At 35.3% G+C, this 24,643-nt stretch overlaps 1 protein-coding gene across 2 annotated transcripts; it reads left to right on the top strand.

Annotated features, from left to right (window-relative positions):
* The first annotated feature begins 1,959 nt into the window (after window positions 1-1,959).
* Window positions 1,960-24,105, top strand: LOC132277661 (protein DA1-like). Of its 2 annotated transcripts, XM_059779502.1 has the most exons (13): window positions 1,960-2,491; window positions 2,757-2,855; window positions 3,187-3,312; window positions 3,669-3,753; window positions 5,573-5,714; window positions 8,801-8,921; window positions 9,361-9,444; window positions 10,853-10,972; window positions 11,077-11,289; window positions 11,412-11,474; window positions 11,597-11,715; window positions 23,251-23,309; window positions 23,579-24,105. In XM_059779502.1, exons 2-13 carry the CDS (start codon window positions 2,853-2,855, stop codon window positions 23,893-23,895), a joined length of 1,452 nt encoding a protein of 483 aa, XP_059635485.1. In that variant the 5' UTR covers window positions 1,960-2,491; window positions 2,757-2,852; the 3' UTR covers window positions 23,896-24,105. The 2 variants fall into 2 exon arrangements, with proteins under 2 accessions (XP_059635485.1, XP_059635486.1); XM_059779503.1 differs by lacking the exon at window positions 2,757-2,855.
* Window positions 24,106-24,643: the final 538 nt, after the last annotated feature.

Here is a 24,643-nt window from a genome sequence, read left to right as displayed (position 1 = left end):
ATTTCTTTCCTTTTCTAATTGTCATATTCAGAGAAAAAAAATAAAAAAAAATAGCATGACACTATCATATCTTTAGCATTGTGAACTCTAAAAAGTCAATTCAATATAGGCATTTAACATTATTATTATTATTTACAACAAACTTCATTTTCAGTTAAGTAGGAATATATTTTATAAATTTGATGTATTTTCAAAAAGAAATTAATTTGTTAGTACTATCTTAATTGATTTGTGTTGCTAATCAATAATTTATACTATTAAAAATTAGCGTGCCCAATATGAATTGTGAGTCAATAATTTATATTAAAAATCAACATGTCCTATATTTAATCAACACAATCACCACACCAACATTTTATTAAATATTTCACTAGACCCTCATGTCCCTGATTGTGTGATAAATACTAATGTAGAATTATGCATTAGAGTTAATATCTCATTTGAATTGAATTAATGAAGTTGATTATTGAATTAGTAGTTGAACACTATATTGTAGTAAAATATTTGGTATAACAGATTTGGCATGTTGTAGATATACAATTATGGAAGATATATATATATATATATATATATATTTTAAAAATGATTTCTTGGAAGGAATTTCTATTCACTCATTATAAAGATAAAATTGGGTGTTTAAAGGAAAAAAAGAAGTAAATTTGTGGTGTTGAACAATGGCAGCTTATGTCATGGTGGAGGGAGCTTGTTTGTGGATATTTTAGTACGACAAAAAGTCTTGATATACTCCAATTTCTTAATCTCGGGGTTCAATTATAGAAAGGTTGTGGTAACAACGCAAGTACTTTCCCACCTAGTCCTTATTATGGCCACTCTGCTTATTCCAAGTGGCACACATATAAACCCAATATCAACTATTACAACAGGTGCTTCACGATTTGATAAAAAAATTTAAATTATTAAGTTAGATTAACACTTAATTCATATATATTTGTTTTTTTTTTTTTTCGTTCAAATTCAATGTGGAATAAGTACCTATTATGGATTAATTAACTCCCCCTAATCCATCCTTAACTCACTCCATAATCAGTTATTGTTGAAAGTTAAATCCCTCGTCCACAATGGACGCATCATTACATCACATCATATCATATCAACATAAGCATATGTGAATATAACAATCATATGCATCCATGCACAACACAATATGTATCAAGGAAAATAATGTACAATCATATATCAAAACCTCACTCACTCACTCACTCACTCATCATCTCTTTTGAGATTACATATATATATATATATATACTTGAAAATTACATATACCCCCCCTTTTTCCCATAATAGTCACCCTTAAACGCCTTATATCTTTTCTTTGTTTTCTCTAGCTAACCTCTCATACCTATATCTATATATAGAGTCTTCAAAACTTAATTTCTTATTTAACAAGTATTCCATAACTTACATACAAGGAGTTACCATATCAATCTCTAATTCTAAAATACTAGGTGCAACTTCTTTCTCAAATCTTGAACCTTTTCCCTAAATTTTCTGACTTTGACAAGAATTCCACAACTTACTTATAAGAAGTTATTATAACAGGTTCGACTTTGGCAATAGCCAAAGGTAGACACAAGGATTTCTCATAACTCCACTTCAAACTTTTCATAACTCCACCTTAATTAAAGATTTTTCCTTATCAAATAAAACATGAGTATAAAATTATGAAACAGTGTCAATACCCTGTAACACAAGGCCCCTTCTCAAATTTAATCGGTGCTGGAATTAAAAGAATGGCTTATTAGACGTGTTGATCAGTCTTGATTGCAATTAGTCAAATATTATTAAAAAGAAAAAATATATATTGATGAGAATTTGTTATTCATTTGTGAATGATTAGGCATCTTTCTTGATATGGACGGACAGGATTGTGTTTAAGAACTAAGAAGTATAGTTCCAATAAATGAATAATTACTCGTTAGAATCGTCTTTAGCGTTGCCTTACATAATTCACACAACAGAAGCTGACCAAACTATTCTCTCTCCTCAGGCTCTGTCTCTCTCTCTCTCTCTCTCTCTCATCGAGAAACTTTTGGGGGTCCTTTTTCTCTGAGAGAGGTAAAAGGACCCCACACGCCAATATAAACCTCTCAACGCATTCAAACGGACTGAAAAGTGAAAACCCCCAACTGGGTTTGATGTTCCGTCGTCAAACCCTCTTGGGTTAAGCTCTATTTCTTTGACTTTGAATAATGCGTACTATTCAAGCATTCTTCAATTTTTCAACCATCCTTTTATATATAGTATCATTTTTTTGGGTGTTTGTTAAGGTTTCGGACCCTATATTTTTTTCATATCTCAGTTATTCGTTTGTAGATTCTTGTTTGGATTGAAAGAAAATAAAAGGGTACGGTAGAGAATATCTTTATTCGAATGTAATTGTTCTGGACGATGCTGGCTTTTGGGCTAATTGGGTTCTTATCTGATCTGGGGTTTTTCAGCTTCTACCATTTCTTCAGATTCTCTGATTAATGTGAGTTCATCAAGATATTATGAATTGTTTTATCTTTATTTAATATGGGGTGATATGCTAATGGCCATTAATGTAATGGGCTCAATAAGCTGGAAGAATCTTTTTTTCTGGGTCGTTCTTATATTAACTTGGGATATGATAAGAACTTTGATGCCTCATCTTAGAATTTTTTGGGTTGCTTATTTGAAACTTAGATATCTAGGGCAGTAGTTTATGTGTGATGATGAGTCATTCTATTGTGCATTTTCTTTTCTTGTTTGATTAGCTTTCTTGATGAGGAGTAAATTATTTGGTTTGCATTCGATGCTCCGTGGTTCCAATTGAGGCTTGCATGCTACATTCTTGACAACCACTTTGTGCAATGGTATGGGGATAATCTGCATTTCTCGCGGTTCTGTTTGTCTTGTCATTTGTCTTAAAACCAAATTTGAAAATATTGAGTTATTTTATTTGGGTTTGAACCAATCATCTTAGGACTGATTTATTCATTGAAAAAGGAAATGCGAAAAAGAGTTTTTCATAGTGAATATTAAAATCAATAAGCATAAATTCTTTGTGTGTATTTCGAAGTCTGTGGGAATCTAGCTAATACAGAATATCTGAGGATTCTACATTCTGTTTTTATCATCCTCATGATGTTTCTACTACTTGATTGGATGATTTTATGCAACTAAAAACTTTCTTGACATGAGCAGATAACGCGTTCCATAATGGGTTGGCTTAGCAAAATTTTTAAAGGCTCAAGCCATAAAATTTCAGAAGGGCGATATGATTGGAGATATGGATCGGATACAGTCGGGAATGAACCTTCAAGTTCAGGGGTAATTACGAGCTTTTCTATCATCATTTCGTTGGGCTAGATTGTTTTCTATATTTTGCCTAATGTGGGAACTTAGATTCCAAGTCTCAATTTAACTAAAAATGCTGGGATGAAAGTCAATTCATGTTTTTTTTCTATAGCTTTCGGGATGCGTTCCCCTTTTGAACGCTCTAATATATTTTTACTTATAAAAAAGAAGAAGTCAATTCATGCTTTTTTCAACATATCTATGGTCGTTTTTTTCCACTGAATGTTTTTATAGCTCCTTTGTTGAAGTGGTGTAACATTGGACAATTGTTAATCAAATTTTATTTTGCTCCTTTTTCTTACCTACTTCATTGAGGAATTTGGACGCAGGATGCATGGTCAGAGATTGAAGATATAGATCATGCTATTGCGCTCTCCCTATCAGACGAATATCAGAAAGGGAAACATGTAATTGGTGAGTGATACAGCTATCCGGTGTCATCAGTAGTATTCATGGAACTGTAGATTGTTGTAAAGATCTTACCATTATTGTGCAATACTCTACATGGAAGTTGGTTTGGTACTTGTAACTATGAAGGTGAAGAGAATGACATTGTAACATAGTTGTATGTGATTGAAAGTTATTGAACGTTACGTGCATATTAGTCTTCGTGATTCTACTTGAAGCAATGGGTGTTCCGGAAATTTTGCTAACTTGGTCCATAACTTCCTCTGACATTAGTGAGCTCCATTGATATTATCAGTGGCATAAGATTTGTCTTTGCTGCATGGATGCTAGTATTGTTAATTATTCTGCCTGTAATGTGGCAAACGTTTAGTTATCTCTATGATGATGGTGTAATATGTAATTATATATATGTTAAGGTTGAGCTATAATGCCATCTGTTAATGAATGCCCAAATTAAATAACCTTTAAGAATTTAAGAACTTGATGGGGAGGTGTGCCCAGGTTCATGATTATTTTGGAATTTGACTTTTTTATATTTGTAGTGTATGATCCATTTGTTCCAGTGCTTTGCCACTTGTAGATGATGTTGTACTGTTGTACAGTATGTTTTACTGTACATGATACAGTTTGCAGAGTTCAGTCTTTTGTACTTATCAAACAGTTTTAAATAAATTCAGCAATCAAAATTCAGTTAATACCAAATAGATTTTCGGATTTGTGAATCTAACACTTAAAAATTCAGCAATTAAAATACAGCTCTTAAAATTTTGAAAGTTAGTTTTATAAAACAGCATCACGAACCTTGGTTCTTTTAGTCATCGTGAACTTTTTTTTTACATCGAAGTGAATTTTTATTATTACATATAGTGATTCAATTTTCTCTTGTTTCTATTGATGGGAAAAGGTTCAGTTTATTGTCAATGTAAAATGTTCCTTGGTTCTTTTAGTGATCATGAATAGGACTTGATGGAATATGCATAATCTCTATGTGATTTTAATGCATAGCATTCGAGCAATGAGGGACAAACTGGGCTTATTTGGGAATTAAGATATACTGTGTTTGAATGGCTATTAATCAGAGTTGAAGAGGAAAGCGGGGTACTAAACTTCAACGTCTTGTTGTGGCTAACATCCAACATCAGTAGTTAGCAAGCAGTTTTTGTGGCATGGAAGGTGATCAGAGTGCGAGACTTTTTTTTTTTTCATTATTATTACGTGCTCCAAATTCACAACACTCTGTGCTTTGCTCTCTGGCTGAGATTAGCTTTAATCTTGCAGAAAATGCCTTTGCTATAATAGGAGATATATAATGGAGGACAGTGTTTTGGCAATTAGCTAGTATACATGTTGCTGTGTTTATTTATTAATTTTGAAAACATAAAGATTGTTGACTAGTTAAATTAGTTTTTATTGACGAGTATGATAGTTCAAGTAAGAAGATTCAACTTATGTTGTACACGTTATTACATAAGTACTCTATTCAGTGGCATGAGAAAATCATTTTGGCAATCAGTGGAAACTGTAAGGATTAGAGTCACTTAGAAAGAGTGGATCAAAAGTAATTTGTGTTTACAAAGAGGTACATCAATGATTCAGATAATCAGGAGAGGCATGGTTAATGGAACTCACACATGTACATGCTCTCTTATATTTCTTAATGTTGTATAGTGGATTAGTCTTTTTAAGCTTTTTGATTGCTACAGTAGGTATTTGCAAAGGGAAGTGATTGAGTTTTTTCAGATCTATATTTTGAATATTTTCTCTATTTTGTGTGCCCTTATTTATGATATTTCTAAATTAATAAGTTTCTCAAATGATTGGACAGACAATGACTCCCAATTGAAAGAAGATGAGCAACTTGCTAGAGCTATACAAGAAAGCTTGAGTGTAGAGTCTCCATCCCGATCTGCAAATGGCAATGGAAATTTTTATCAACCTATACCTTTTCCTTATTCAACAGGGTTCAGGTATACGAACTCTTTATGTCTGATAGTTTTTATCTCACTTTTGGTGGTAATTTGTTTAACTTGTCCTTGCTTATTTTGTGTGTGTTTTTTTCATGATACATATTATTGTCATTAAAATTTAATCACTTCTAACTAATCATTATGCAATTCCCAAGTATGTTCCCAACTATTTTATCCTGTAATTGGAAATATCTCACCCTTCTTGCATGTGTGGTACTGGGTGTATAGATGAATTAAGAGAGTAGCATTTGTTATTGATATGTCTTTGTTTCAGCTCATTAGGATTTAAGTCGATAATAGTACTAGCTTTTGTACTGTCTGCATTTGTGGTTACTAGCCGTTTCTGTGGTCAAGCTTTTTTGTTTCTTATAATGAACTATTGTTGGCCTCTTTGAATTGGATCTCAACACACAGATGCATATACATTGTTGTTTTTGAATATAAAGAAAGAGAGGACAACGAATTCCTGTTTTCTCTCCATGTTGTGCCATCATGGTTCAGTTTCTTTCCGAATGCACAGATTCCCTAAAGTTACGCTGATAATATGATTAGTCATCATAGCCGCTCTTTCTTTTAAATTTTTTATAGATCCTGACCCTCTTAAGATTCTTTTACTTTATTGCTACTAAATTTTTTGTTGATTTATTTTTCAATTCTAGTTTACTATAAAAAATTAAAAAAATATAGTTTACAGCCACTTTGGGCAAATAATGGCAATGGTTAAGTTCGTATCTAGTCCGCCCTTCTGGCATCATCGATTAGCTTGATGATCCTTTAGCTGTCAATTGTAAAAACCAGTCCCTTAGCTATATAGATAAATCATAAATGTATTTCTATCAATAGTTGGCCTCGCTTACTTAGGTACTGGGAAGGAAAGACTGGATATGACATTATTTTGAACAAAGTGGCAGCTCTTATACTTCATACTTGAACTCGTTTCCTCATGCCTGTCAATCTGGTGGTTTTTCTTTTTAAGCAATGGTCCATATTAAGAAAGGAGTAATAGTTTAAAATATATATGATGTCATAAGTCCTCTACTTTAAACACTGATATATGATTGTAATACTCTATAAAGGGCTTTATGTGCTGGTTGAATCATATTTTGGTAGAACTTTTGAAAAATTGCAACCTTTTGCCCCCAGCATGTACAACTATAACCTTTGATACTGAAGTTTAATGTTAAACACAGTTTTCAATGTGCTTTGATTTTGCTGGATTTGATGTTCTGATCCTGTATGCGTGGAAAAAGGAATTACTCTCATACGCATCTGTTATTCTAGATATTGAAATCTACCTGCTGCAGAGTCATTGAATTTGTTATTGGACTTCCCATTCACTGCCAAAATTTCTTTTTAACCAAATTTGAGAGGCGTACAGAAGATATACAACGAAGCGGAAAATTGACCTCAAAGAGCTCAAGAAACCTCTCACAGCCTGAGAGTATAAGTACGCCTAGCCAGCCAGAAAGGCCTTCATGACCCGAAAGACCAGAATGAACACAAAAGAAAAGCAAGTCCTAAGCCACGAGACCATAAGCAAGCCTAGCCAGCTAAAATAGACTTCACAACCTAAAAAGTTCGGAAAACCACAAAAGAAAAGCAATCCTTATCCCTCTGGCTCCCAACACAAAACCACTCACAAAATGAGTGGCTAGGTAATTAAGATCAATAAACCTAGCTATCAATTTCCTTTCTCATACCCAAGAGGATCCCCCTGTTGTCATGATATGTATGTTAAAGGGATTAGAAGCGTGGACTTGAAAGCATGAGCTATTACACAAGAGGGAAAAATAACATTTGACACACCAATAGAGAACTCTCCTCCAGCTTCTCCAATGAAATAATAATTGACTCAAGGACTTAAAACATGTTTCTTTAAAGGAACCTTGTCAATGCAAACGATGTTCTTCCCTGTGTCTATGATGTCAAACTTCTTGCTTGTGCTTGGTATGTTGTTTTATTATTATTATTATTATTTTTTGGTCGCATTAAAAAATTTGAACCAAATAGAAATGGAGTTTAACCTTTCCTAAACAAGATCGAGTCTAAGCTACCATAGTCTAAGCACAATTAACCTCCCTACAATATGCCAAGGTCTATTCTCAAAAAGCATCTCTTTTTCCTGAGCATTATTAGACTTAAAAAGGGAAAAACCATATTTCATGGCCAAGATTTAGTTTAGGCCATATTTGCTCTGAAATTTACCAATACTATATTTTACTAGCATTTATGGCAATTGTCCAAAAATTAAGTATCCGACTATCTCCTTTTACTTCTGAAAACAAGCAGACTGAAGCATTCTTGGAGGGGGGCTTTGTGTATTCAAAAACTATTTTCTCTCTCTCCTCCACTGTTGGATTTTTCATGGAACAAATTGCTCCAAGTACCACTGTTTCTATTTGGACACAGATCATTATTATCATGGAAACATATCAATCCAGATTTTGTTTGAACTGGTTCAGATGTGGGTTGCCTGGACATGTGGACAAGCCTGGTGATAGATGGGTATTCGGGCCTGTACCTTCTTTCTTGTAAAAATTTGTGTTCAAAATCCTTGAGGGAGAAGAGTAGAAGACAGGTTACCTTTTGTTTGAATCTGAACATTTAGATTCCTGAGGGTAGCTAATCTCCATGAGTTGAATGATTGAATCGACTACGTTACAACCATTTTGGCTGAGTGGCATGCTTTGCATAGCTATAGCAGGCTTAGCAGCATCATCTTCGATTTGTTTACTGTTGTCAGCACATGGATCATGTACAGGAGCTCTAGAAACATGTTTCAGTGCCTCTGGAAGGAACTTGAAATCGATTGGTGAACCAGAAGAAATCAATTTGCTTTGATTTTTGTTCTTGCAAAATGTAATGCGGCCCATAGTTAAAGTAACACCAGCTGAGCAATATGAATGTAAAGAGGAAGGAGAGATGAAAGCTCTCAATCATTTTCCGTCTTTTGATTCTTCTCTAGCAGTTACTTTTTTCTATCGAAATTTAGATGTATCAGTTCATTTTTATTATGATTTACCTCAAGGCAATTCCACACATTTACAACTTTATCAAGCAATGTTTACTTTTTATTTTTATTGTAGGATTTGTGCTGGTTGTAATGCTGAGATTGGTCATGGACGATTTCTGAGTTGCATGGGTGCAGTTTGGCATCCAGAATGTTTCCGATGCCATGCCTGCAACCAACCAATTGTTGAGTATGAGGTATGAAATGTACTTCTGATAGACTGCCAAAATTCTGATTCTTTCCTGGAATCTATTGTCCTTTTATTAATACTCTCTCTGTCCTTCAAGTTAAGGAGATATAATTAAGAATTGACTACTTACAATTTTAATTGCAGTCATCTTAAACTAACCTTGATCATCCTTGACATCTCATTCTTGTAATTCATTTTGCTTTTTTTTATATACATCTAATGTATTTGTAACAAGGGGTAATATGTGAAAAGGAAAATAATTAAAACTGTTTAATTTAATGGACACACATTAGGGACCAGCAGAATGGAAAGTTAGACATTTTGTGGGATTGAGGGAGTATTATTGGTTTACTAATAAACAAATGCCCTTCTTTTTTCATAAGTTAAACAAGTGCCATTTGCTCGGCTTATAGTGGTTGATTTTGCACATCTCCTTTTGCTTGTAGTTTTCCATGTCAGGGAATTACCCTTATCACAAATCTTGCTACAAGGAGCAGTATCACCCTAAATGTGATGTTTGCAAGCACTTTGTAAGTATCTCTTGGCTATCAAGGAAATGATTCTCTTGTATCTTGCACAAGCTCTTTCTTTTTCATTTTTATTTGTGAATGGCCAGGGCAAACAAACTGATATTCTATGTTTTTTGACTTGTATCCTCGCTGAGGCAATACTATCTTTGGAATTCTAGGGACTATGTGTAGCAATATTAAGTGAATGTTCAGTTGATTTTTCCCTTTTACCACTATTTCCTGAATAGTAATTACCGAGTGCTCATTTAGTGTTGATAAGCCTGAAATATATGCAGGTGGATTTAAATGTCATATCATAGTATGCCGTGTATTAATATCCATATACTGTAATATAAAAAAGTTATGAATAATGTTCTTGCGGTTGTTACTTTCAACTAATGTCCTCTATAGATTATTATTATATCACACGGGAGACTAATTATGCGGAGAAATGAAATGGCAGGAAAAGAAATTCAGTTTTCTTATTTGTAGAAGCACTAAATTTATATTGCGTGTTCCATACAAAAAGCTAAGTTAGTAATTTAAAGAAATTAAAGCAGTGCAAAAAGTTGTATACTATCATATTTGTTGAGCACCCTTCTTTCAATGGAAACAAGAGAAGCAACTTGAAGCCTGAACCACTTAACTGCCCATGGTCATTATCTGTCTATAAACCATGCCAAAGAAAAATGGAAAAGAAAACAAAAAGAAAGAAAAAATATATATTTTGGGGCTCACATACGCTCACTGTGAGAGTAATCTGGATGGATTTACTTAAAAACTTCAACCATGACATTTTTCTCCTAGTTTTTGAGTTGTGTTACAAGAATCCCAGAACACGTCATGCAAGCTGCGCATGGAGAAAATAAACCAGTGGGTTAGTCTCAATAAACAAGTGGCGTCAGCTTTGCCCATTTGATGAACATGTATTGTTGGAATCAGATGAAAGATCCAGTAGGAGTCAATTTCATAAGTTTTGGTTCCTTTACAGTTATAGCTTTACTGATTGATTAACTAATAACAATTAATTTCTTATTTCTGTGATAAATCACGCCAAAAAATTGTTGCACAATGACCCAGAAACTATGGAAATTTTCTTTAATTACATGGCTTCATATAGAGATAAAGCTCCTAACCAAAATTCTCTTGCAAACTCTATTTGAGAACTTTTGGAGACTATTTAGATCTAAGAAGCCTCTTTCAATTGGGCACAACTTTCTATTATCATTCAGTCATTCATTTTTCTTCGGAGGCTTTACATCAACATTTCTGGGGTTCTCGTAATGCAATCAGTTTATGATTATCTGAGATTTCACATTTATGAGATTTGACAAATGAGACTTGCTAAATTGCTATTCTACTTTTCTTCAGATATTTTATTTATTGCCAATCTCTGTTGGTTCTTTGAAATGCATATCATCCTTTACAGATTCCAACAAACGCTGCTGGTCTTATTGAATATAGGGCACATCCTTTTTGGGCCCAAAAATACTGCCCTTTTCATGAGCATGATGGAACTCCACGGTGTTGTAGCTGTGAGAGAATGGAGGTCAGTCTAGCCAAAGCGAACTTTTCATGGTTTCCAGAAAAGTCTAGTTGACCATTTTTTTGATAAATGTTGATCAGTACGGATCTTTTGCTTATCATATGCAGCCAACAGATACAAGATATGTTGCCCTTGATGATGGTAGGAAGCTCTGCCTGGAGTGTCTCGATTCTGCAATCATGGATACCAATGAGTGTCAACCCCTTCATCTTGATATACAAGAATTTTACGAAGGTTTAAACATGAAAGTGGAGCAGCAGGTTCCGTTATTATTGGTTGAGAGACAAGCACTAAATGAAGCCATGGATGGAGAAAAGCATGTAAGGGAAAATATGTTGGAACCATTATATAAGTAATGGTTTTTTGTTTTTCTTTCGTGTGTGTCTCTTTTCCCCTTTCGACAGAGAGAAAGCTTATAATTATGGTTCTTTCTAATGAACAGGGCCATCATCACTTGCCTGAGACTAGAGGACTCTGCCTTTCTGAAGAACAAACTGTCAGCACTGTAAGGATTCCTTATATTGCTTTCATTTCTTTGTTTCCTTTTTTTCCAGAATGATCGCCTTCTTAGAAAAGAAAAATTTATTGGTTAGAGATTTTTATCCTATTTTCTCTGATAATTTCTAGATTTTGAAGCGACCAAGGATTGGGGCAGGGAATAGAGTCATGAACATGATAACAGAGCCCTATAAGTTAACGCGTCGTTGTGAAGTGACAGCAATTCTCATTTTATATGGCCTTCCGAGGTATTGTTTCGCTTTCTCCCTATGCTGTTAACTTATAGTAGAAGGGGATTTATGTGATGCACGATATCGAGTTAACAAAATAAACTTGCACTAGCACAATTAGTACCACTTACATGCACATAACATAATATAATACATATCGTCTTAACAGTATTGCAATATCTCGAATAGATTGACGTTTATATTATTATCACTACTACATGTTAGTACATTTGAGTCCTAATTGTTGTACATAGTTCAAAATTAGCATGATCAATGGTCTTTGAATGGAATGACAAGAGTACATCTTGGTACCACTATGAAAATGGAAAATTCAATTTTTGGTGATATGCGTAAATGAAACAGTGGGGGAGAAGGTCAACTACTCGTGATACCTTTTATTTTATGTTTTAAAAACCACTCTCTTCCTATGAAAAACTATTCAGGATTTAAATAATAACATAAAATCAAGGGAATAGAAGGAAAAACCCTGTTTTGATTGATGGTTTGGCTAAATGCAGAAAGTTTACTGTCAAACGCCTTATTGCATTTGATCATTCATATAAACTTATTTATGTTAAAGACATGCGAGGGTCATGGTACTAAATGCAGATTAATATAGCATGCATGTGTAAGTAGGGAGAGAAATATGTAGGCAAGCATAATCTTAACGAAATTACTACAGAGCAAAAATGGATTAGGTGGGAAAGAAATCACAAAGCATTCTAAAGAATTTCTCTGCAATCATACAGTAGAAATGTAAAAAGAAGGAGAGAATTGTGTAAAGGCTTGTGAGATGACTCACTTATTCACAGCTCTAGTATTTATAGATAAAAAGAGCACATGCTCATATTACAAGAAAGGAAACTAAATCAAATCACAACATATTCTATAGTATAATCAAATCTCTGCTAATATGATAAGTCATTCCATAAATCGTGGCTATCATATATGCTAACATATGCATAATCAGACCTTTGCTATTATGATAAGTCATTCCATAAATCGTGACTATCATATATGTTAACATTCCCCCTCAAGTTGGTGCATGGATATCTGAAACGCCCTTGGACAATGCATTCTTAAACACAATTTTGCTAACGCCCTTTGTAAGAATCTACAAGTTGCAGAGTGAAAATCTGACTAGCAATGATTTTTCTCTCAAATGAAGTGCCGATTAACAAATCAAAAATGTCTTCTCAGACCATAAACAACCAATCATGTCTGCTCAGACCATAAACAACCAATCATGTCTGCTCAGACCATAAACAACCAACAATGTCTCCTTAGACCATTTCCCTTCACATGTTTAAAACATGTAGATGGAAGAATCAAACCATTCCCCTTCATACATATGTTTAAATAATGTAAATGAAAGAATCAATAATGTATACTCAGACCATAAAAAAGAAACGACTATCTCTCCTCAGACCGTTTCTGAATGGGTGGTGCCAAACTTGCAACGCCCTCATTGAGGTCGGACCACCCTGCCTACCCGACACCTCCCGGATGGCCATTAGACCATTCCTGAATGGGTGGTGCCGAACTCACAATGCCCTCATTGCAGTCAGACCACCCTGGCTTTGAGACCAAGTAGAAATATAAAAAGGAGGAGAGAATTGTGTAAAGGCTTGAATGAGATGAATCATTCATTCACAGCTCTAGTATTTATAGATAAAATGAGCACATGTTCATATTACAAGAAAGGAAACTAAATCAAATCTAAATCAAATCACAGCATATTCTAAAGCATATTCTATGGCATATTCTATAGCATAATCAAATCTCTGCTATTATGGTAAGTTATTCCATAAATCGTGGCTATCATATATGCTAACATATGCATAATCAAATCTCTGCTATTATGGTAAGTCATTCCATGAATCGTGGCTATCATATATGCTAACACATACTGATGTGATTAGAATTTATTTTGATTTTCTATTGGAGGATGTTGACCAATCTAAAGCAATTGAAGATTTGTTGAGATATTCAAAGAAAGAAGGTGGTGGAATATAAGAAAAACCAAGTTTACTGACTTTAGTAAGGAAACCCAATATAGAGCTCTATTCTGGTTTAAGTGAAAAAATAGTTTGCATGATATTTGCTTGGACTTAATATTGTTCCGAACAATTTGTGCTATTTGTGGAGTCGTACAAAGATATCGTGATGGCAAATTGGCAATTACATTCTTTGTGAGGGAAAGAGAGACTTGCATTCTTTTTCCTATTAGGGAACTCTTATTACTTAAGTATTTGATTATATGCTTCTAAAAGAATACACAGGGTTCATATGCGAACTTCTTCAATAAAGAAGCTGCACTTTTTTTTTTTTTTTTTCCTTCTTCTTCTTCTTAGTTGGTGGTACTCACACACCCATGCCTCCATTGAGGCTTGAACCCCTGACCTCCCTTCGAGAAGTAGGGGCCTGGTACTGCTGTCTGCTGGGCCACTGCCCGTTGGCAAGAGAACTTCTTCAATAGAGAAGCTGCACTTAACTTTAAGAAAGTTGCTTCACATTTATTGTCATTCATAAATCGTATTTGTAGGATGGTTTGACACCTACACAGACTTTATATTACAGATGCGGGGTTGTATCAGAATGGAATCAGTTATGACCTTTCACACCATTAGATGTGCTGCAGTCCCCAGGGACTTAAAAGGGACTCTGCTGAGTTTCAGCGGATTCCCTAGGTTTGAGGACGAGATTTGAATCCCCTAGGGACTCGGCCAAGTCTCATGTGATTCCTATTCCCACCGATATATCAGTGAGTATCAGACTTGAACTCGGCCGAGTCTCACTAGTTGATTTATGTCCAACACATTATTCTCCAATCTTGGTAACTTTAGAATCACCATCAACGCTCATCCACGCCAATGTGAACAACTCATGAAGAGCGGCTTTTCATATTGATTAATCGCCTTTCTCCTTCCACTTGCAAGTGTGAAGACATCGATTATTATGCTGCTCTAATCATTTAGGATGAATTCAGTAGAATATCTCGATATCCACAAACAGTGAGAACACACACCACTGGCAGCGACGTGTAAAAAGTGCGTAGAACTTTGGAAGAAACAAAAAAAAAATTCTTAGCAAATTTTCTCTCAAACATGTCTCTATTCAATCACAAGTTCTCTCTCTTTTCAAATTGATCGATATTCAGCTTTTGTAGACAGAGTCTTGATTTTAAGATGAAAAGGTTTTCTAAAAGCATTGGAAGACGCTCACTAGAAAGTAGAAAGAAGTTGGAAGCAGGGTAAGAAACAAAGACATGCACTGGGAAAAGTTGGACAGGTGCAAGTCAGATCTTCCATCAGTGCAACTGGCTACTGGTTATAACACATGTTTGGGCTAAAACAAAATGGACCACTGTAAGTACAAAAACCCCCTGGTTCTAGTGTTCACTGTTTTACCCGCTGGTTCTAGTGTTCACTGTTTTGAGCCTTTAAAAATCCAATGGACACTTCGACCGGTGCAAGACCAAAGTGAACGAAGAGTGCATTGTCCAATTTGCCACTTAGAATATATTTCTAACTTCTTAATCATAAAGAACCTTCTAAAATATTCATTAAACATCAAGTGTCCTTACAGTGCTCTGCTTACTTTACCCTAGTGTTTGTATTGAAGTCTATGAATCTTCAATTTGATTTACAGAAATAAAATTACACCTCAATGTGGTTCTGGTTAGGAATTTGCTTACACATGATCATATTTCTAAGTTTTATTACTTGTTAATTTTTAATAAAATTCAACTAGCCATTATGCATCAACCACCCAATCATTCAAAAGAATAACAGAAGACACGACTTTTTACGTAGAAAACACAAACATGAAGAAATCACGGGATACAAGAAAGAAGGACAATGATTGATCTTCTTATAGATTCTTACCAAGAACCACCACAATGATTTACATCTTACCTAGTCTTACACTTGACACTTCTCATCACAAGTCCTCTAGTTTTCCAATTAATGAACAATCTTCACACAATCCATATATCTATCTCCACATAATGTCAGCATATTCTTTATGATCCCTCATGGGAAGCAGCGAGTCTGCTCGATGTACTACAAATTCCTTCCCAGCCAAAGAGTTACAACAGGTCTTCAGAAAATATGACGGAAAACACTGACTAATTCTCATTGAGGAAGAACCAAGCCAAATTCTGAAAAACAACTTCGATCACACAAAGTTTTCAAGGTTCTTACTGGAAGTCTCGAGCTACGCATGTGAAAGTTCTCATAATCTCATAAAGATGTATCTCTTCTACTCTCTGCTTATTTTAATGGAAGGAAGATAATGAGCCGTTTTATAGTGTTTTAGAAAGTCTAGTTCAAGATAAATTGGTAAAAGCAAATTTTTTAGACTTAGAAACTCTTTATTTTTTCGCAACTGGGTAATTGGGTTGGTCCACAACCTTATTTGGATCAATCGCCAACAACCCGTCTAAAGTTCAGTCTGTTGGTAAGTTAAATTTTTGTAGTGTTGAACCTCTTCTTTTTTACAATCTTCATTTCGTCTTTGATCTTCAGTCTTCAATCACTTTCGTACAAGCAAATCAGCAAGTAAATTAACAATAACTGCCTCACCAAGCAAACCTAAACCGACCGACTTTTGACTTGACCAATTACTACTGACGTTTTCATCATGGAATCTATCAACACAGACACCAAGTCTAAACAGGTTTCTGGGTCTATCGGATTCACTTGCATTCCTGCAAGTTTCTTGTAAATAACAGTCATTGATGTTCCCTGGCTCGGGGTTTTAAAGCTGATACTACATGTGCCATTTACTCAACATGATAGCTATTTGTGGATTTTAACAATGATCATCCTAGTCACATGTCATTATTTGTTATTGTCCGCGTCTTGATCTGGCTAACTTCTACAAATTTCAGTTAAGTTTTGAATAGAATTTTATTTTATTTTAGCTATGTAAATTTCATTAATCTATGTTAAAAAGAAGAGTTTATAGAGACAACTTATAATAATAATAGGGGCGAATTATACTAAACCCCCCTTGACTTTCATCGTTTGAAAAAAAAAAAAAAAAAATCCTTTATGATAAAAAAAAAATTGGCATAAAACCCCCCTCAATTAACAAAAAACTCACAAGGGAGTTACGGAACTAAACAGCTATTTTAAAAATCTACCTTGTTTGGCACCTGACTTTGTTGATACATTTTTTGTGATGAAAAGCCCTTAGAATCATCTTTTAAATAATGGGTGTAGCTCCCATTTCCAGACCCTAGGCATTTTAGTTATTTTCATTTTATTTGTTTAAATTATCAAGCATAAAGTGAGCCATTGTATATACACACACAGAAATGTCAATGACAAAGAAGAGTCACACAAGGGGCATTTATTTATCAGGCATAAGAGAAATTAATCTGAAGAAATATCCATAAATGCATTGGTTTTGTTGAAGGATTTTTATATATTAAAATTACATAATCTCTAATAGCTTAAGCTTTTGAAGTAGATGGTGGTTAACATAATATTAGAGCAGGTAATGGCCTATGTTTAGGATGGCAAAACACCCTTCTCCGTTGGGTGCCCATCCCGACCTGCTCTGTTTAAAATGGTTTTGGGGGGCCGTTTAAGGGCCCGTTTACTTACGCTTTCACTTTCTTGCTTTTACTTTCTTCAAAAGTAAAATCATAATTTTACTTTTTTGAGATGAAATAGAAAGTAAAATGGTGTTTAATAAGAAAATTTTATTTTTAGTATTTTGAAAGTAAAAAACAGAAAGTAAGTTTTATAATTTTGATTTTAATTTTGCTTCCTTTATCTTTCTCTCTCTAAATTTTTTTTCCCTTTCTCTAATTGGGTCTCTCAACGCCGGATTAACTTGGTCATATCCGGCGAGCCATTAGTCAACCCATCGTGTAAGCCCGTTCCTAGAGCTATACCCCTTACATATGGTATGACTCCTCTCACGATCTCTATTCTTGGGAAGATTAGTCTGAGGCCCTAATCTTTCTATTTTTGGTATTTTTGGACCTAGAAGGTCTAATCTTTAGGGATCAAAATCAAAAGCTTGCCTTGACTTTTCATGTCTTTTCTTTTTCATAGATTTTTGACTTTTGAAAGCAGAGCAGAAGATACCCAATTGCCGGATTCCTTGCCCACATCGTCACAGCCTCGTCGCCGTTCGGTCCGTTGATAAGTTTAGTCCGTCCGGCCTCAGCTTGGAGACACTGCTCGCCGCCGCCATTCATCTACTTTCAGCCAAGTGGGCTTAGGTTAAACCAGTAGAGAGAGAAAATGTTTATGTCTTCTCTCTCCTCTCATCGGATGTGACTCAAACTCCACTGGCGGTGGCGGCATTTGAGACCACCAGGGTCTCCGATTCGGCAGAGAATTCCGTTGATTTTAACTTCTTCGAGGAGGAATTTCATATTAACCTTGCTCTTTCAAAATGATGAGGGGGTTTCAGTTTTCGACGATGTTTGGTAGCAGTTTGTGGTGGTAGAGAGAAGAAGAGAGAGGAGAAAGATGGTGGTGGTGAAGAGTGGTATTCAGTGAGAACTGAGAAGGATATGGGTGAGCAGAAGATGTGGGAGCTATAGTGTAGAATGTAATTTCCTTGAATAGTGCAGAAATTATAGAAAGCACACTTTTCTCACTTTCTGGTTCCTTCATTAAATCTGAAAGTACTTTTTAAAATGTGAAAAGTAAAATTATATTAATAAACATAATTTGTACTTTTACTTTGGGATTTTAGAAATTGACAGTAAAAAACAGAATGTAAAAGTATTACTAAACAGACCCTAAGGGTTTTGGGCGGGGAGACGGTATAGGAGTGATAACCCGCATGGCGGCGGGGACGGGGGAAGGTCACTCTGCCCCACCTCGTTTGTTTTAAAATTTACTATTTTACCCTTTATATATATATAGTCTGTATGCCTTAAAAACTCTAATCTTCCCATTACTCAAATCATAGGAAGAATGTAATATGCATAGTTTACTTTATTATGTTGGAAACTTTCAAACTTACCAATGTGATTGTTATTTGGTTTGAAAGAATGTTTAGTTGATTTATATTTTTTAAATATGACTTTATAAAATTTGAGTGAGATGGGAAGATTAGGAAAAAAAATTGAGTGGGAGTTTAAATGGGGTGGGGTGGGGTGGGTGGGTGCGTGGCGGGGGAGTTTAAATGGGGTGGGGTGGGGTGGGTGGGTGCGTGGCGGGGGAGCTTAAAAGGGGGCGGGGATAGGTGGGAGGGAGGTTTGCTAAATGGTTTCGGGTGGGGGACGAAACATGGAAACTTAAATGGGGGCGAGGACGGGGATGGGAAAGGATTCCCCCGCCCTAAACCTGCTCCATTGCCATTCATATCTCTGTTCAAACTTCATCGTCACCCTCACAATTAAATTTGAAACATGTGTTGGACCAAAAGGAGGTCACATGTGGGTGCATTCTCAAATTTACACCCTCTCTAACAGCTTAAGCTTTTGAAATTTGGAGTGGGGGTAGTTAACAAGTTCAATATAAATTTCATGTATGGAAACACAAAAGATTCCAACTATATATATACATACACACACACACACACACACACACATATAGAGTCCTGATCTCTTGCTCATCGGTGAGCAAGAGAATTTATCCACACTTTGTAGATGTGCCGTTTTTTAACGGTCGCATTCCAAACCCACTAGTTTTCTTTCCTTGTATTAGAAAACCACTCTCTGTCTATTTTAGTTTCTAAATCTAAGATTACCAATACCACTCATTGTATTAATTAAGGCAATTACTAAAAAAAAAAATTAAAAAATCCTATTATCAAACAAAGAAATTAGAAATCAACACCCAAAAATTCTTTACATTCTTCACGTTTCACACTCTCAAGAAATTTGGTAATTATCTTTTTATTTTCGTTCTTTCTGAAAAATTAATTTTTGTTTTTATTCACGTTTTATATGTGTTCAGAGATATGTTGAGGATTGCACAAGAAAAAAAATAATGTAAATCTTTGTAATGCGTTTTTAGATATATTAACATTTATTGGTGATTGCGAACAAAAAATTTATATGGTTGGATTGGATTTGTAAAAGATGGATAAAAGAAGATAGCATGTGGTAAATTCAATGCGCTTTCACATATGCGTCCAGTCACCTAAGCAGAGGAAAGATGGCAGGTATAACTGTGGATGGAGCAGCCTCACCCTCATCAGGCAAGCTTTTGTTTGGGAGAAAACTACTAGCACTTTCCCTATTCTAATCTGTTCCCGAGTCTTATCTATTCAGGTATAAATGTGGATTTAGCCCGTTTCAAGTGAATTTCACTTTGACTTCCATGTATCAACCTTCCCTGAGATCCGATGTTGCCTGAATCATTTATAATTTGAATTTCTTTCAGCATCCATGGCAACCTCTCCTCTTTTCGCCGGCCTTTTGCCCAGTCTTCCATTCATTCCTCACCTTCCTTTCTCAATTCCTGTTTGGTGAGCGGCAAGGTTCAGTTCAGATTTGGTGGGCAAACTTGGCCTTTGGAGAGACTTTCTTAAGCATGAGTGAACAGTTAGTTATACGATTTGAATTACAATACAATAAAGGGGTGAAGCACCTTTTGCCTTCTGCATAGATAATTGGGGATTGATTTCCAATTTCTTTGTTTGATAATTGGGTGTTTTTTATTTTGCTAATTGCCTTAGTTAATAAAATGAGTGGTATTGGTAATCTTAAATTTGGAAAATAAAATGGCAGAGAATGATTTTCTACTACAAGGAAAGAAAACTAGTGGGTTTGGAATGTGGTGTGAATAAATTCTCTTGCTCACTGAGCAAGAGATTAGGACTATATATATATATATACACACATTAATACAAATATTTACTGAAAAACTTAGTTAAAAACTTATGGGATGAGTAAATGTTAGTTACGGACAGTATTAATTAAAGATTAGCAAGCAAAGTTCTATTCATACACAAAATCATTAGAATTTTTTTTAGCAATTATATGTATATGCAGCAACAACAATGACAAGAAAGCCTTTTCCCAACTATTTGGGGTCGGCTACATGGATCCTATGTTTCCATATGATTCATGTTCATATTGGTCATGGAAAATTTTTACGCCGGTTGTCAAGCTACCTGGTGCGACCCTCCTCCTTTATCCGGGCTTGGAACTGCCTGTGTAAAGAACACAGGCATAGTGTTGAGCTTACCTAGCTTTAGTGTTGGATTGATACTGAATGATACTCAGTAGCCCCTGCACCATATATATCGATATCTGCTCTGTGACTTCTCTCTGCTCTCCTCTCCACTCTCTACCTTACTCTCTCTCTACAATGCCTCCCTCTCTCTAGTGTTTGCTGCAGTGGTAGAACATTATTTATAAATATATATAAAGATTGGTTGCAGAAGAAGAAATAATAGATAAATATAATCCAACCTCTCTCTAAATCTTCTACAATGCAACAATGTGTAGCAGTTTAACGGTTCTATATATAGATTTGTATTTGTTGCAAGAAAAAGTTGGAAACACCCTAGCCAGAGGCTAAAGGGATAAAAAAAAGACGACGCCAAATAGGGCACTTTTAGTATATACACCAAAACGACGCCGTGCATACTACATTCGTATTTTAGTAATTTTCACTTTCCGTTAACAGCCATTTAGTTCCATAACCCCCTCATGAGTTTTTCGTTAGTTGAGGGGGTCTTATGCCAACAAATTTATCAAGAGGGTTTTTCCCAAATGATGAAAGTCAAGGATGGTTTAGTGCAATTCGCCCTAATAATAATAAGAAATAAACAATAATTAATGAACTAGGAAGGGTGAGGAGATCTAAAATTAACTTGAAAGAGATATAATTGGAAAGGACAATGCTTGCCTTTGGCCATATAAGAAGGAATTTCCTTCTTATATGAGACCTGGACCAATAGGGACTCGACACGTATTTAAAACTTGTAAAGACTTAAACATGAGTTATTGGGTCTCTTTTACGGGTCATCTAAGAAAGGTAGTTTAAAAAGAGAAAGAAAAAGAAAGGTGTTGGAGAATAATTATATGAGTGATTTAAGGCCTTAAAGCACTCTTTGACAGAATGTTAAGTTGCTATACTTGGGCAACAAGTTGTTGTCATATTTGTATTTGACTTTTTGTGTAAATCCTTTATTGTAGCTACAAGTCTTCCCCAATTCACCTATAAATAGAGGTGGTTATTGTAAATAAAATTAAGAGAGAATGAAATTAAAGAGATGTAGCTCTTTCGGCTTTGTGTGTCGTGGATGTAAGCCCTAGTGGCTGAACCATGTTATATTCTTGTGTTCTTCATGTTTAATTTCTCTCTTCAACTTTTTATATCTTTCAACAAAAGGTATTTCTTCTCTTTGCATCTCAAACTGTAGATTCTCTCTCTTCTAATTATCATTCACCCATCAAGCAATTAAATCAAAATAACAGACAGTGAACAAAATAAAATTGCAATTTTTCATTGAATGAAATTCAAATACTAAAATTAGATTAATTTACGCTTTAATGCCACTAACAAACCCTAACCCAAGTACAAAACACAAACTGCCCATAACCCAATACAACCCAAGACCTTGCTCTAAGCTATTGCCTCAAATTCTCCTTGCCAGCTGAACATCCTTGGGCATGACGGTTCCCTCTTAGCATGAATCGCACACAATGGAGTTTTGGTGGTGGGGGAGGGGATAAGTAGTGGAGGTGGTGGAGGTTGGCTGGCGGAAGAAAATGATGAATATTAGGGTTTAAGAACGGAGAAAGTGGTGGGCAACAATGGAGATTTGGTGGGGGAAGAAAGAAGTTATTATTATTATTTTTGATAAATAGGGGGAGAGAGAAGTTACGGTGACGGTGGAGAGAGAAGCTAGGTTGAGGAAAAAAAATTCCTTATTTTTTTTTCTTTTATTAACCTACCTTTCCCCTTGAATGACCGGTTAAAGAGACACAGTGACCCATTTTTAAAATTTTAAAGTTTTAAATAGGTGTGAAGTTCCAATTGGTTTAGGTCTCATATAAGAAGGAAGTTCCTTCTTATATGGCCTAAGGCAAGCATTGTCCTAATTGGATTGATTAATGAGCTAAAGTGTCTCTTATAGCAATATGTGAACTGACAAATCTAGAGGATTGATATCGGCTTCTTAGCCTCAGCTGACAGGTTTGTTTCCTTCCCCTTTAGCATTTCATTTTTTTTTTTTTTTTTTTGGCAAATTTGTTAGATTTTTTTACCTCACTTTGTCAATGTACAATTGAAAAACTTGCATGCGCTGACTGGATCTATCCTGCCTTATGAGTTTGTGAGAGAAGGTTTAAATTTTTATGTATACACCCAAAACAACTCAGATATGGAGCGGGGGGAGGGTGATGAGATATAAGTTCACTTGAACGAGTGCGATTATTGGAATTAATTCATGAGCTGAAGTTTCTCATTTGGCAATATGTGACAAATCTAGAGAATTGATGTTGGCCCCTCAGGCGTAAATGAAATGCTTGTTCACATTCTCTTTATATTTCATTTTTTCTTGCAGATGTTATATTTGGACCTCACAGTTACAATGTATGATAGAAAATCTCTCATGCAGGTTGCTAACTGGATCGATCCTAGCTCATGAGATGATGCATGCATGGTTGCGGCTTAGAGGTGCTCCTCCGTTCTCTGGCATATCATATATCTTGTTAATGGGATGTTTTCTAAACCAGATGAGATGAAATCGTATCATTTAATTTCTTGGTTTTGTTTTTTATTTATTTATTATATTATGTATATCACTAAATTAAAGTCACTTTAGGATTTCAATGAAGTTTTTTTAAGCATGAAAGATGGGATTCTTTCATTTCCTCAATGACTGCAATTTATCAGATTTTTTGAAAAATCTCAAGATGCTGATATATTTGCTATTTGTTTGAAAGGTTATCGAACTCTCAGTCAAGATGTTGAAGAAGGTATTTGTCAGGTGCTGGCTCACATGTGGTTAGAATCCCAGATTATGTCCATGTCAGGAAGCAATGCTGCGTCAACCTCGTCCTCTTCTGCTATGACATCATCAAAGCATGGAGCTAGATCTCCATTTGATAGGAAGCTTGGGGAGTTCTTTAAACACCAGATTGAATCAGATATGTCACCAGTGTATGGACATGGGTTCAGAGCTGGTAACATGGCAGTGCTTAAATATGGTCTTCGTAGGACACTGGACCACATTCGGCTGACAGGGACCTTTCCTTATTGAAATATTGAGCATTGAGCCTGGAATTTGAGTGGAGTTTCTGATTTCTTTTTCCTAGTTTGCTCTCTTCATATCAGAGCCCTAGGCCACGCTATAGAAATTATATCTTAATTGAGTAGTTCCGGGGAAAGCTCTGATTTATATGCCTTTTTGATGCAGTCCCTTCCTGTACTTTTCTCTTCTCAATATTAATAAAATCATTTTTTTATTTTATTTTTTGTTGTCACTGTCTCTCTCAATCTAATAAGCTTTGCATATGCAATTTCTTCTGGCTTTGGTGGTTAGTCACCCAGATCCTGAATCCTAACCAGATCTCTTACCTCGTTGGTGCCTGTCATTTAACAACTGAGAGCTAAAACCTAGCAAATATAATTTACAATGCTTGTCCCGTGAAATAAAGCTAGGATTTTGCTCCTGATCAATTGTTTCTACAACCCATTGGTTTATTCGAAGAGTCTAACACTCCATTTTGAATTAAAGGAGTTGCAGATTTTATCGAAGGGAACTTTTAAACGTCCGCATGAAGAACCTGTTGAAGGGAGCACTTAAAAGAAGAGAAGCACAGATAAACAGAGGAACATAAAGAGGGAGGTTAAGATGGGTGGGTATAAACTTGCTGAATATTCATTCTCTTGAAGCCTTGAAGGTCCTCTGAGCACTTTAGCCCTTGCAATTTGTTGACACCAAGAACCCTCGGTGAGAGAAAGGTTACAGAAATATTTTGCATCTGCTTCGCCTCATTTGTCTTCTG

This window comes from Cornus florida, unplaced genomic scaffold (genome assembly GCF_030987335.1).
Source record: "Cornus florida cultivar Cherokee Brave unplaced genomic scaffold, ASM3098733v1 CherokeeBrave_3.0.0_Hap2_Chr10, whole genome shotgun sequence".
NCBI classification, from domain to species: Eukaryota; Viridiplantae; Streptophyta; class Magnoliopsida; order Cornales; family Cornaceae; genus Cornus; species Cornus florida.
Note: the sequence above shows the minus strand (reverse complement) of the source record. Positions and strands in the feature narration are given on the sequence as shown.

Bases quoted from the DNA above. Each gene is read 5' to 3' on its own strand.
- LOC132277661 (XM_059779502.1), top strand. The intron at 3,313-3,668 runs GTAATTACGAGC...ATTTGGACGCAG, and splicing joins ATGAACCTTCAAGTTCAGGG to GATGCATGGTCAGAGATTGA. The intron at 9,445-10,852 runs GTAAGTATCTCT...CATCCTTTACAG, and splicing joins GTGATGTTTGCAAGCACTTT to ATTCCAACAAACGCTGCTGG.